The sequence below is a fragment of the Penicillium atrosanguineum genome (genome assembly GCF_028827265.1).
Source record: "Penicillium atrosanguineum strain IBT 20685 chromosome Unknown utg000004l_segment0_segment0, whole genome shotgun sequence".
Taxonomy (NCBI): domain Eukaryota; kingdom Fungi; phylum Ascomycota; class Eurotiomycetes; order Eurotiales; family Aspergillaceae; genus Penicillium; species Penicillium atrosanguineum.
The window spans coordinates 1,474,911-1,488,234 of NW_026623136.1; the positions used below are offsets into that span (position 1 = coordinate 1,474,911).

Here is a 13,324-nt window from a genome sequence, read left to right on the forward strand (position 1 = left end):
GATGCGTCCTTCAGTGACGGTTCGTCGTCAATTGCGGAGTCGAAGGGAACGCGGGCCGGTTGGTCGGGAAGAGCCTGGCACATTCTGGGCCTGCAACGAGCACATGCACTTGTGGCTTCCCTTTGCCTACGTTATTAGAGTTATTCACCGGTACACTCCTCACAGCTCCAATATAAACTTAGAAGACATTTTGGGTAATGATCTGAACTCTATGAGACATTTGGATTTTAGTTAATTTTTTCTAACTTTTTCTTGAAGGACTCGGTAAATCTTCGTTAGTTATTGTTTCTTGCAGGTGTAAAAATATATATATATATTCAATTCCGCTGACATCCATCTTACACAGTAAATTTCAATCCTCCACTGCTTGTAAAAGAGGCTTCTATGATCTAAGCAGAAGCCCTCAACTGAGCAGCATGCTCCTCAGCTCGTCTCTCAGCCTCAGCCGGACCCAACTCATTGAAGACATCAACTCCCCAACGGAAAGGATAGTTGTAACGCTGGTTACGGTCCAGCTTGTTCAGACCGTCGAACTCCGCGTCGGGAATCACGAAATCTAGAGCAGTGTTAGATACGCGCAAGAAGAGAGAAATAACATCTATATACCTTGGAAGTTGCTCTCGATACGCGAGGGAGTAACACTCTTGGGCAACACGGAAAAGCCCCGCTGAACAGCCCACGAGATCAGCAGCTGAGCAGGGTCCTTGTTCAGCTTCTTGGCAATTTCCACCACCGACAAGTCATCGACAACACTGTCGATAATTAGTGTGTGCATATCATCGAGGAAATGGTGTTTGCATACCGTGGAAGGTTAAAAATGTTATTTCCGAGCGGACTGTACGCCACAGGCAGAATATTCTATTGAACCTTTCGTTAGTTTGGTAATGTACAGATAGATGAGAAGGGGCGTTGAACTCACACTATCCTTCAAAAACTTGAAAAGGTTCGGCTGTAACAGGTAAGGATGCGCCTCGATTTGGTTCACAGCGGGAGGAATCTTCGCAGTCTCCAACAGCTTCTTGGTCTCTTCAATGGTGAAATTGCTGATACCGATACTCCGAATCTTGCCCATTGCGACGAACTTCTCCAGAGCCGCCCAGGTTTCGGAGATCGGAACATCGGCTATGAGGAATCGCTTCGTCGTCGGATCGGTCGGGGTGAGGGTATCGTTCGTATGCGCGAAAGCAACGGGCCAGTGGATCTGCGCATGATTAGCCCAGCGGGTTCGTTGTTCCGGGTCGAGTTGAGTTGTACGAGGTACAGGTCTAGGTAATCTGTCTGGAGGTCTTTCAGCGTCTTGTTGAGGCCTTCCTCGACATGGTCAGGATGGTGGTGTGTGTTCCATATTTTGCTAGTGATCTATATACGTAAAATTAGTCTTGCAAATCTTGAGGTAATTGTGAGATGCTTAAAAACACACAAAGATCTCTTCGCGCGGCACGCCGGACTTCTTCCAGCCGTTTCCTACTTCATTCTCGTTCTGGTAGCAGGCTGCTGCGTCGATGTGGCGGTAGCCCTTGCGAAGGGCAGTCTCGACTGCATTTTCGACCTCATGGGGCTTGGACAACTGTTGCGACGGGTTCAGGTGCTGTTTCTTTCTTTAGAGTTGATGGGTAATGACCAACCCACGTTCCGAGGCCAACGGCCGGGATATCGTAGCCCGAGTTAAGCTTGAAAGTACGCCCGAGAGACATATTAGATTGACTGTATGTTTAAAGGATAACGACGATCGAGTGCAACGCTAATGATTAAAGGAACGACTGTGATGGGATGCGCGGCTACTTATGCTCATGCTACGACCTTACCCCTCCTCATGTCGCCAATGCGACTACTCATTGCGACAGGGGTGACACGCGGTCCGATGATCTCGTGCTTCCTGGAAACCCTACAAGTTGTTGATTGAGTGGACATCACATTGATTGAGTGATGTTAGCTTCGGATTGTGCCATTGCTTGGCACTTCAGTGGGGTTTGGTATGTAGATATGAACCTTGGGGCGGAGCTTTGCTTATCTTACATCCTGCAGCTGTGCCACCGAAAACTAACGTTTTGTTCTTTTCAACTACCTTCAACATTTGCCAATCCCAATGCTGGTTCATCTCATGTCTAAATAGATGATACCAGAAGCTGGCCATAAGTCTTCACGAGGTGAGAAAGATGTAACCGGTGTTTGTTGTGTGCAAAACTTCTCGATTTCTTGGATAAGGAATGAGAAAAAGCAAAACTTGAGATATTTAAGAGCGCACAAGCTCACAACTGACCAAATCGCCGGAAGTTCACACTTCGGTGATTGAATCTAATTTTGACAATGCGACCCCGAGCTCCCGCCCCGGCCGCCCCGGGCTCGGTGAATGCTAGGCGCACCCAGAAAATAAGCACATACAATCCGCCGGAGCCGAACAACGCTTACAACAGTCAACTCGGATGAATTGATCAGCCAAAAATAAAAGTCTCCGAAAAAAAAAGTGTCCGCGCTGAGGGAGAATCCAATTGGAGAACTGTGACGTTCTGTGATCTTAATAATCTTTCCGTCAGAGTGGGGACGGTCACACTTTCCGTGGAGGGTGGAGACGGTAATGACTACGTCAACCGTAGAAGGTTATATACCGCCTGTCCCGCCTCTGTATAAGCTTCTATTATCTATAACAGCTAGTATCAAATACATACAGCTTCAATTGAGATTCCAAAATGGCTCCCTCGACTATGAAGCAATGGGTGGTGGAAAGCAAGGAGAAAGACTTCGACGGACTCGTCTACAAGGACGCGCCAGTGCCGAAAGTCGGTGAGAGCGAGGTGCTGGTGAAGCTTCACGCTGCGTCGTTGAATTACCGCGACCTGATCATTCCCAAAGTACGTTGATACGGGGTTGGTATGTCTTGCTTTCTATATTAACTTCACTCTTTTTGATAGGGACAATATCCCTTCCCCAGCAACTTCCCCGTGGTCCCCGGATCTGATGGTGCTGGTGAGGTTGTTGAGGTTGGATCCAAGGTCACCGATTTCAAGAAGGGTGACCGGGTTGCAACCGTTTTCAACCAGGGCCATCAGTATGGCCCGGTCAACATCGCCGCTTCCCATACCGGACTCGGCGGCGTGCTCGATGGTACATTGCGCGAGTATGGTGTTTTCAGCGCGTCGGGCCTTGTTAAGGCCCCGAAGAACCTCAACGCCCTCGAGAGCAGCACCCTCACTTGTGCTGCTCTCACGGCTTGAATGCCCTGTACGGCTTGAAGCCTTTGAAGCCTGGCCAGGTCGTCCTCGTACAGGGAACCGGTGGTGTGAGCATGTTCGGTCTGCAGGTATGTGCTAAGACGAACCGATATGAGAATTACGGGACAATCGACTAATATCTGTTGATAGTTCGCTAAAGCCGCAGGTGCGACCGTGATCGCCTCGACCTCGTCCGCCGCCAAGGCTGAGAAACTGAAGGAGCTGGGTGCCGACCACATCATCAACTATAGACAGGACACTAACTGGGGAGAGACTGCTCGCAAATTGACTCCGGAGGGCGAGGGCGTGGACCACATTCTCGAGGTCGGCGGACCTGGCACTCTCGCTCAGAGCTTTAAGGCCATCAAATACGAGGGTCTGATCAGCGTGATTGGATTCATCGGCGATGGTACCGGTCAGGACCAGCCTACTATCCTGGATGCCCTTAGCAACATTTGCACCGTTCGCGGTGTCTATGTCGGCAGCAAGGAGCTGATGCAGGATATGATCCGGGCTATCGAGGCCAATGATATTCACCCCGTCGTGGACGAGAAGGTGTTCACCCTTGACCAGACTCGGAAGGCCTATGAGCACATGGTGAGGGCCTCTTTCATCTTTCGTCTTTCATTTAGATCTTATACTGACTTCATGTGTAGTGGGGCCAGAACCATTTCGGCAAGTTGACTATCAAGATCAACTAAGTGCCAATAATGGATATTCAAGCCAAGAAAAGTGGGAGAGGAGAATTACGTATCAAAATGTTACAGTGGGTTGATAAATACTTGAATCTATCGAATATCAAAATGAATACATCTGTTTTGGACTGCGTTGCGAAACAGTAGCTTGTAGCTTATCAAGGTCATCAAGATTCCCCGCCACTTTAAATAGCCCCCGCCCGTACCTTGGTACATCATTCTATCTTAATTGCTTTTTGCCTTCCGAACGATAATAGTCATACTCGCAATCTAAAGTACCAGAAAGTCGCAAACCACATCCTATTCTGTACCTATTGGCCAAAGAGTTCCTGTGTTCCCGAGCTGCTTACCTTGGTACCCCTCCGTGCTCCCGATGGAGTCCAATGTTAGGGACGCGACCTCTACCCTTCCAATCGTTGGAGCTAGCCAGCACGCCAAACCACAACATTCAGCATTCACTCGGCCGGTCCAGATGGGCTTATTCGCCCGGCTGACAAGCTACCCGCCCCTGGGACAGACCACTTGCATCCAGAGAGTACAAAAGGCGTTGCGGTCAGAGGAAGATGATGCGGTGAGGATGCCGTTACTTTGAAGATACAAAGTGTTCCCCATGAACAAGAGTCAAGACGCTCATTATTACCACAGATCAATTTCACCGTCGTCGTTGAGTCAAGCGCAACCTTCCCAGCCCAGACTTGGGAGGTCCAGATATGGCACAACGTCACCAGTTCCATATGGACAGCTCTCCCACTGAGCGAAGTTGATCCATCACATGCGCCATTATTGTCTGGAATGGCACAAGATGACAACTATTATCGTCATGTTTTCTGGGACAGACTCGCGCTCCCGGCCACCGGCTGCCATGCTCACTTTACCGTGCGGTTCCGGACCAGTCCAGATGCGGAATGGCAATGGGCCAATCAGCATCATCCAGTCAGCGACGGCGAGCTCGTATGCAGCCCAAAAACCTCGGATTTGAAGAAAGTTTCCTTGTCTGAACTGTCACCGCGTGATGGAAAGAATGAACTTGCAAAGTATATTCAAAATCTCTCTTCTGAGGTGCAGATCGACCCAAGGAAAAGTGAAGCACCTGGGTCTCTGCTATGGGAAATTACTGGGAGAGTGGAACCGGCTAGAGAAGGTATTTCTGGTATCACGCGGCTTGCTTTGGGTACTATGTCTGAGGTGATCAGGTACTTCGCGTTGGTGCGAATTTGGTGTCCCTGGTTAGGACCGAGACACGGGAGAGAGAAGTTCTACTTGACGGAAGATGCGATTTTGTGCTCTTTTCTCCGTGCCGATGGAATCAACTTCGTCATCCTGGCCGTATCGGGGGTCAAAGACGTGTTGACTGTCTTTCAGTCAGGTGAAAATGGCGAAGTAGTGGTCAAGGCGAGGAATGATAACGACTCGGAGTCCAAATTCAATATTCTGGTCGCTGCTGCAGAGGACTTTGAGGTCGCCATGTCCGCGGTAATCTACGAGGCTAGAAATGTTGTGAAACCGTTTGCTGAACCCACAGCAATGGTGGAGGAGCAAGTTCCCCCTTCTCCTCTCGGCGATGACATTGTCATAGTCGAGAAAGACCCACAGGCACAGTGGCTTACTGAGTGGGTTGACGGTCTGACCTACTGCACCTGGAACGGGCTAGGTCAGGACCTAACCGCGGAGAAGATCCTCGGTGCATTGGACGCTCTGAAAAACCATGGCATCAATATTGTCAATCTGATCATTGATGATAACTGGCAAAGCCTCGACAACGACGGCGAATCGATGTTCAAGCGTCGCTGGGAGAGGTTTGATGCAAATGCAAAGGCATTTCCCAAAGGGCTGAAACAGACTGTCCAGGCAATCCGCCGGGCCAATCCTAGTATCCAACACGTCGCGGTCTGGCACGCATTGATGGGCTACTGGGGAGGAATCTGCCCGAGTGGGGACCTGGCGCAAAGATACCAGACCAAGGAAGTCAAAATCAAAGACCCATCCGCGGATGGTCCTATTTCACAGAATGTCCCCAATGGAAAGATTCTTGCGATTGACCCGGAGTCCATTCAACGGTTCTACGACGATTTTTACAGCTATCTCCAATCGGCCGGCGTAGATTCAGTCAAGACAGATGCCCAATTCTTCCTTGACCTTCTGGACGATCCGGAAGACCGCAAAAATTTCATGGCTTCCTACCAAGATGCCTGGTCCATCGCTGCGCTAAAATACTTTACCACAAAGTCTATTTCCTGCGGATCAATGATTCCACAGATCATATTCCATTCACAACTCCCTACCAACAAGCCCACGATACCAGTGCGAAACTCAGACGACTTCTTCCCCGAAATTCCCGCGTCTCACCCATGGCATGTATTCTGTAACGCGCACAACGCACTCCTCACCCGCTACTTGAATGTCCTACCGGACTGGGACATGTTCCAGACAAGCCATCCCTACGCATCCTTCCACGCTGCAGCGCGATGTGTATCAGGTGGACCCGTGTACATCACAGATGAACCGGGGAAACACGACCTCGAAGTTCTCGATCAAATGACTGCGCCAACGGTTACGGGAAGTACTGTTATTCTGCGTCCTAGTGTCATTGGCCGCACGATCGATATCTATCATGACTTCAACGAGAAACAGATTTTACGCGTGGGGAGCTACACAGGCTGGGCCAAGACTGGAAGTGGCATTTTGGGTCTGTTCAACGTAAGCTCCACAGAGGCATCATGCATGGTCTCTTTAATGGACTTCCCCGGCATACACGAGGGATCGGATGGTCAGTATATTGTACGCGCACACACCAGCGGCAAAGTTACAAGACGGATGGAACCACTCGATGGACAATCCCTTGTGTCCGTCAACTTGGAACAGAGAGGATGGGAGATTCTCACTGTCTACCCGACTCAATCATTCAATATTAAGGAGGGTGACTTGACTCATGTGGCTGTCCTTGGTCTCCTTGGTAAGATGACAGGTGCCGCCGCCGTGGCCAGCTCCGATATCTTCATGGTTGAGAACGGTCGATTGCGATTTGACATCCATTTGAAGGCCTTGGGGACACTAGGGATCTACTTCTCTGACTTACGTGATCGGGATATCGCCAAGGACTTTATGGTAATGATCCTTGGACAGCCTATTCCAAAGAAGACTGTTTGGAAGGAGGGCGGCGACGGTACCACCGTACTAGCTATCGACATCCACGCTGCATGGAAGGAGATGAAACTTGATAGCGGATGGAGTAACGAAGTCTTTGTACAAATTTTCGTGGCTTGATATGAGAAATTTGCATCGCTAACCTGCATTTGCACCGGACAATTGATAAGGGAATTTACCCTTCTCGTGCTTCCCTGAAGATTGGTAGCCCCACCGGAGTTCGTGCCGTCGCGGCATCTATGCCGTCCGAGCGAAGTACATAGACCACAGAAGTTTTGCTTGAAAAGAATTATACTACATTGCTCGCTCATCCACCAAATTTGATTGCCAGTCTTATTAATTGAAGGCCCAAACAATACATTGAAAATGTCGACCAAGTCAACCCCTTCCATCTCCCTTCATGGCAAAGCCTACCACCTCCCAAAGCAGCCTACGGTCGTGGTCTGTATCGACGGTTTTGACCCCGAGTATCTCCAAGCCGGGATCGATGATGGAATCCTACCAAACATGGCCGCCTTTCTCAAGAACGGATTCCATCAAACCGCACACTGTGCTATGCCCTCCTTGACAAACCCGAACAACCTCTCTATCATCACCGGTGCCCCCACCAGCGTCCACGGAGTCTCTGGGAATTACTACCTGGACAAAGAGACCGGCAAAGAACATATGATCGTGGATGATTCCATGATGCGAGGCACGACAATCCTGGCAAAACTGGCGGATGCCGGTGTTCGCGTGGCTGCAATTACAGCCAAGGATAAGCTGAGACGTATCATTCAACACGGGTTATCTCCCGAGAAAGGCTCTATTTGCTTCTCTGCTCAATGTGCCAATGAGTGCACCGAGGGTGAGCATGGAATTCAAGATGTTGAACGGTGGCTTGGACAGGCTGCGCCGGCGCAATACTCGGGGCAATTGTCTCTATTTGTACTCGATGCGGGATTGAAGCTGTTGCGTGAGGAGCGGGCGGATCTGTTCTACCTCACGCTCTCTGATTATATTCAGCATAAACATGCCCCTGGGTCTCGTGAGGCGAACGAGTTCATGAAGGCTATTGATACCCGACTGGGCGATTTTGTCAAATCAGGAGCCGTGGTGGCTGTGACTGGGGACCATGGGATGAGTGACAAGTCTGACGAGAAGGGGAGCCCCAATGTGGTGTTTCTTGAAGATATCTTGCATTCAAAGTGGCCAGGTTGTGGTGCCAGAGTCATCTGTCCTATTTCGGACCCCTTCGTCAAGCATCATGGGGCACTTGGTGGCTTTGTTCGTGTACACTTGACCGAGAAATCTGCTCTCGCGGAGATGATCACGGATTGTCGAAGGATTCCTGGGGTTGAAGTCGCTCTCACGGGCGAGGAAGCTGCTTCGATGTATGAGATGCCGCTTGATCGTGAAGGTGATATGGTCGTGATTTCCACGAAAGATTTTGTCGTTGGAGGTAGACGTGAGGAACACGATCTATCCCAGCTTGGTGGCCACAGACTGCGGTCCCATGGAGGTCTATCGGAGCAACAGATCCCATTGCTGAGGTCAACATCTGTTGAGCCAAAGGATGTGTCCTCGACAAAGACGTGGAGAAATTTCGATATTTTTGATCTTGTTCTGAATTATTAGGTAGTTTCATTATTTGTGAGAGGTTAAATACAAACAGTTTGCCTGGGCGCTTTTTATTCGCGTTCAGACAAGGGGAATGTTCCCGTAGTCCCAGCAGTAGAAAGCTCAGTAGAATCTACATTGAATATGTCAAGTCCATCAAGGGCAAAGTCAAATTCAAACAGTCCATTGAAATCAGGGAGTGAATGCTGATTATGATCAAACTGATGTGCTCCCGCCGAGTGCATGGCAGTATCTAGGCCTTTCGCAATGCCCAACAAAGGATGACTTGACTGGGTCTCTCCCGGGGGTGGATGAAGGACTTGGACCAGTCGATGCAGATGTGTGATGATATCCTCGCCTTCTTTGTTGCAAATGATGTCACGCTTCTGACTCGATGCTTTCACAAGACAGACGGAAGCAAATGCAGTCACTGCTCCAATATAGTAAGGTAGTTGTTGAAGACATTCACGTGTCTCACAAGAGACAAAGCAGACAATAGACAGGGCATGCTCCAGTGCACGCAGAGCATAATGTTCCACATCTCTGAGCGCTTCGGTTGAAAGCTCCGATTGACCGCGAAACACATGTGAGAAGAGATAAAACTTTGCAGAATGGAAATAGAAGTCGAACATGCGACCTGCAAAGTGATCTCTTGTGTCAAAATCCATAGTCCCCAGCCAATACCCGCGGCATTGTTTATACGAATCTTCTAGACATGATATCTGTGCTAATTTATGGCTATCAACGCAGTTGTCGGTGTCTGCACCGAAAGTGTCAAAGACTTGGCTGTTGATAGACCAGAGCTCAACCTGACTAATCAGTATCATATCGGATGGTGACGAAAATCGGCTCTCCAGGAATGCTCTCGGGCTTTTTAGTGAATGAAAGTCTCGAGTGAGAGGCGGTTTCCCATGGGTCAAAAAGCAGTGATGGTCGGAAAGATACACGAGAAAATAGAGCCGAGTGCGGTCGTAGCATGCTCGCTTTGTATGTGGCATTTTGGTGATACATCGGTGCAAGTCCAACTCGGTGGCGATTCGGACGGCTTGGGAAGGTTAGACAAGGACTATTAATTAAAGGGAGAAAAATATCAACTCACCCAATCCATTCAGCGCCTTTGAAACTTCAGGTAGCCATAGTGTCCCAACACACAGAGCACGCACGTCATCAAACGTGTATGAGCTTGTAAAGAGCTTTCCAGACACCTCGTTCTGAAAGTGAATCAAGAGAGATCGATAATGTTGTGACCCGGATGAGAACGCAGAGACAGTACATATTGCAGCCAATAGTAGAGAAGATCTTCGACGTATAGTAGCCAAAGAATCTCCATCAACAAGAATATGGTAAGCGTAAGAGTCCAATTCCTGTTGATAGAATGTGAAGAGGCTTTCGGCAACGTCTATCGTGACCACTCCACTGGAGACAAAATCGGAGCCTTGCCTTGAACTGATGTCATGTAAAGTAGAGCTTGTTATTGAAGAGACCGGAAAAGCTCCTAGGCTACATGATAAATCCAGTGTAGCTGTTTGGGGGATTTCTGCGATGGTCGACATGGAGTCGTGTCTAGATGGTTGAGATTGTGCGCTTGAGTTTCCAATAGACTCTTCCAGCCTAGCTAGGCGTTCTTCCATTGCCTCTTTCCAGCTAATACAATTTATCAGGATAGGCTCGCAGGCATTGCTGGGAATTTGGGTACAGAATCATAACTTACGAGGCATCTCCCTCCAAAAGAGTCTGCAAGCTCTTGTTGACACTGCATACGAGTCCGCGCGTCCTACATCGATTGCAAGGCGGTCTATTGCTATTCATATGGCATTTTATCTGGTCACTAAATTAGAAAATATGCACTTTGAATCATTCTAGTGCGCTCACCTTAAGCTTCCGGCAAGCGACGCAGGCCGTGATTTTTCGTGATATCTCCGGGATCTTCCTGTCGCCAAATGACTCGCGCAATGCCATCGCTGCGGCTCCAGAAGCCATGTTAAGGAACAGTTCTTAGAACGGAAGTTTCTATATGTGAAGAATTATGAGAAAGCGATAGTTCGGAGAGAAGGCAGAGCCACTGTAGTGGACCCACCACGGTGTTCTTGCCGTCCCGCCGAGTGGCTCGGACTTGATACCACGCTTTCAAGGATTGACGTCTTAGTGGCCACGAGTGATAGTACTAAGATGAACTAAAAAACAATATCAACCACGCGCAGGAAGAGAAAAAATAGGCACTTAACAGAACGATGCAAGTATATCAGTGTCAAGATGCATAACTCCCCAGAGCCATTTGCCACGATGAAGACACATCTATGGCGTTTCATATTCAGTGGTCCAAAAAATCTACGACTGCTTTACTTTTTCTATAAGTTTAAGTACTAGAAAGAATTCTAATCTAGACGTTGACTTGATCAAGAACTTGCATTTTGATCCATGTAAGTAGGCAGAGCTAGAACGTCGCAAAAACAATGTTCCGGGGATCTTATCGCGCGACAAAATGTCGGCGTCCATCGCGGACAACTTCAGTTGCAACTCAACCCATTGTAGGCCTCGCTGCCCTTATTTTCTTTTAATAACCGGTCTGATGCGGCCACAATCGGCACCGCTCATCCGAGTGACCTGTCGTAACCCGCGTCTTCCTCGACGGGCACCATGCGGAGCGCGCAGCTTTACCGGAGTCACGCAAACAAGTCAGCTGCTCTGCGAAACTCGTCGCCCAGTTCTCTTCACTCAGCGATCTGAGCAAATATTGCAACAGAAGAGATGCATCACACAGGCATATATTCAGCGGATGAAAGATGGAAAGAAAGAATGGGCTGAGCACGCCGAAGAAATTAAGGCTGGCAAGCGGAAGAACTTTGCAACTCACCTCGAAGAGCGAGGGCTCATCCATGATGTTGTCGGGTATGTTTATCACCACTCTTCACAACTGGCTTTGTCATATGTGCTGACTTCTCACTTTGCTGCAGAGAGCGAGAATTGTTGCACCGAGTCTTCACTGAGAAGCGAACCGGAATCTACGTCGGAATCGACCCTACCGCGCCCTCGATGCACGTTGGACACATGCTACCTTTTATGGTGTTGGCCTGGGGATACGTTTGGGGTCTTCCAGTGACCTTTCTGGTTAGTTAATATGTTCTCGGATTTCTCAGATGCATGGGGCTAATGAAAAATAGCTGGGCGGTGCTACATCTCGAGTCGGAGACCCCACGGGACGATTAAAGGGACGCGATGCTGTGCATTCGTCAGTTCGCAAGGCAAACATGGCCAGCATGCATATGCAACTTAAGAAGCTGGGCTCGAGTATCGACCAGTACGGCCGGAGACATGGCCATGTGAGAAAGCCGATTTGGAAGCGCGCATTGCTCAATAACAACACCTGGTGGAACTCTATGCCGTTCATTGAAGTTTTGCGGGACCTGGGCGCGTTCATGAGGCTTGGACCTATGCTCGGCAGAGATACGTAAGTTTTATTCAATTTGGGTGATCGGCAACTCTAACAAATTGCATTAGTGTTAAAACTCGATTGAACCAAGGAGACGGTATGTCGTTTGCGGAGTTCTCTTACCCTCTTCTCCAGGCGTGGGATTGGTGGACATTGTTCCAAAAGGGAACTCAAGTGCAAGTGGGAGGAGCCGATCAGTATGGAAACATACTCTTCGGCATGGATGCTGTCAAGGCTATCAGCCGGAACACCGCCATTGAAATTAACCGAGACCCTCTTGAGGCCGAAGTGGACAGGCCCATTGGCTTTACCACACCCTTGTTGACAGCGCCTTCCGGCGAGAAGTTCGGAAAATCGGCTGGCAATGCCATCTGGCTCGACAAGGACATGACCTCTACCTTTGAGCTTTACCAGGTAGGTCCGGGCCTCCTATTAATGTGTGGATTTTGACACTAATCGTCAACCTAGTTCTTTGTTCGTACACCTGATGATACGGTGGAGCGGTACCTGAAGCTGTTCACTTTCCTTCCTCTGCCTGAAATTGCCTCCGTCATGGAACAACAGAAAGAGGACCCGTCGAAGCGAGTGGCCCAGCATCTCCTGGCTTATGAATTTGTCGAGCTGATTCACGGCAAAGAGGAGGCTGATGCCGTGTCCCTCCAACACCGCCAGCTGTTCCGCTCGCGCTCTTCCACCGGCGAACCTTCGCCCATGCCTCGCAAGCCCAGCACTGCCGGAAACCCTCAATCCCCAACGGCTCAATTCGAGACTCCCCAATCCGGCAACCCTTACGCCTCTCAGACTCACTTTGCGAACATGCCCAATGCAAGGGTCACCCTGCCCAAGTCTCTGGTTTTTAACCAGCAATTCAACAAGATCCTCTGGTCAGCCGGTCTTGTCTCGTCCAAGGGCGAGGGCCACCGTGTGATCACGAACAATGGAGCGTACGTGGGCAGCCGTCCTGGTGACAGTGGTCCCATGTCAGACGATCTCGCTTTCACTCCCATCCGGGTTTGGCCCTCTGAAAAGACTCAGGATTACATTATGAATGACAATCTTCTCATGTTGAAGTTGGGCAAGTGGAAGTTCAAGATGGTGGAGATTGTGAGCGATGAGGATTTCCGCGCGCAAGGACTCACTGCTCCGGGCTGGGAAGAGGTCAACAGCGAGGCTAAGCCCACTGAGTCAACGGAGTCGACTGACTCGACCAAGTCGAACAATTGAGTTGACTATGTAGAGAAAAGGTC

General features: G+C 49.5%; 6 protein-coding genes across 6 annotated transcripts; 4 read left to right on the forward strand and 2 right to left on the reverse strand.

Moving 5' to 3' along the window:
• Positions 1 to 389: 389 nt before the first annotated feature.
• Positions 390 to 1,694, reverse strand: N7443_005873 (uncharacterized protein; the record flags this gene model as incomplete). Its single annotated transcript, XM_056885929.1, has 7 exons — positions 390 to 556; positions 607 to 752; positions 803 to 858; positions 920 to 1,201; positions 1,255 to 1,359; positions 1,421 to 1,567; positions 1,626 to 1,694. The coding sequence occupies 7 exons, from the start codon at positions 1,692 to 1,694 to the stop codon at positions 390 to 392; spliced, it is 972 nt and encodes a 323-aa protein (XP_056741377.1).
• Positions 1,695 to 2,687: 993 nt separating this feature from the next.
• On the forward strand, positions 2,688 to 3,910 carry N7443_005874 (zinc-dependent alcohol dehydrogenase family protein; the record flags this gene model as incomplete). The annotated part of the gene is made up of 5 exons (XM_056885930.1): positions 2,688 to 2,849; positions 2,910 to 3,102; positions 3,150 to 3,298; positions 3,360 to 3,806; positions 3,866 to 3,910. 5 exons carry the CDS (start codon positions 2,688 to 2,690, stop codon positions 3,908 to 3,910), a joined length of 996 nt encoding a protein of 331 aa, XP_056741378.1.
• Positions 3,911 to 4,277: 367 nt separating this feature from the next.
• On the forward strand, positions 4,278 to 7,168 carry N7443_005875 (putative raffinose synthase protein Sip1; the record flags this gene model as incomplete). Its single annotated transcript, XM_056885931.1, has 2 exons — positions 4,278 to 4,475; positions 4,550 to 7,168. 2 exons carry the CDS (start codon positions 4,278 to 4,280, stop codon positions 7,166 to 7,168), a joined length of 2,817 nt encoding a protein of 938 aa, XP_056741379.1.
• Positions 7,169 to 7,414: 246 nt separating this feature from the next.
• On the forward strand, positions 7,415 to 8,665 carry N7443_005876 (uncharacterized protein; the record flags this gene model as incomplete). Its single annotated transcript, XM_056885932.1, has 1 exon — positions 7,415 to 8,665. One exon carries the CDS (start codon positions 7,415 to 7,417, stop codon positions 8,663 to 8,665), a length of 1,251 nt encoding a protein of 416 aa, XP_056741380.1.
• Positions 8,666 to 8,718: 53 nt separating this feature from the next.
• N7443_005877 (Altered inheritance of mitochondria protein 31 mitochondrial) lies at positions 8,719 to 9,474 on the reverse strand (the record flags this gene model as incomplete). Its single annotated transcript, XM_056885933.1, has 1 exon — positions 8,719 to 9,474. One exon carries the CDS (start codon positions 9,472 to 9,474, stop codon positions 8,719 to 8,721), a length of 756 nt encoding a protein of 251 aa, XP_056741381.1.
• Positions 9,475 to 11,216: 1,742 nt separating this feature from the next.
• N7443_005878 (tyrosine--tRNA ligase MSY1) lies at positions 11,217 to 13,301 on the forward strand (the record flags this gene model as incomplete). The annotated part of the gene is made up of 5 exons (XM_056885934.1): positions 11,217 to 11,536; positions 11,602 to 11,755; positions 11,809 to 12,095; positions 12,146 to 12,491; positions 12,546 to 13,301. The coding sequence occupies 5 exons, from the start codon at positions 11,217 to 11,219 to the stop codon at positions 13,299 to 13,301; spliced, it is 1,863 nt and encodes a 620-aa protein (XP_056741382.1).
• Positions 13,302 to 13,324: the final 23 nt, after the last annotated feature.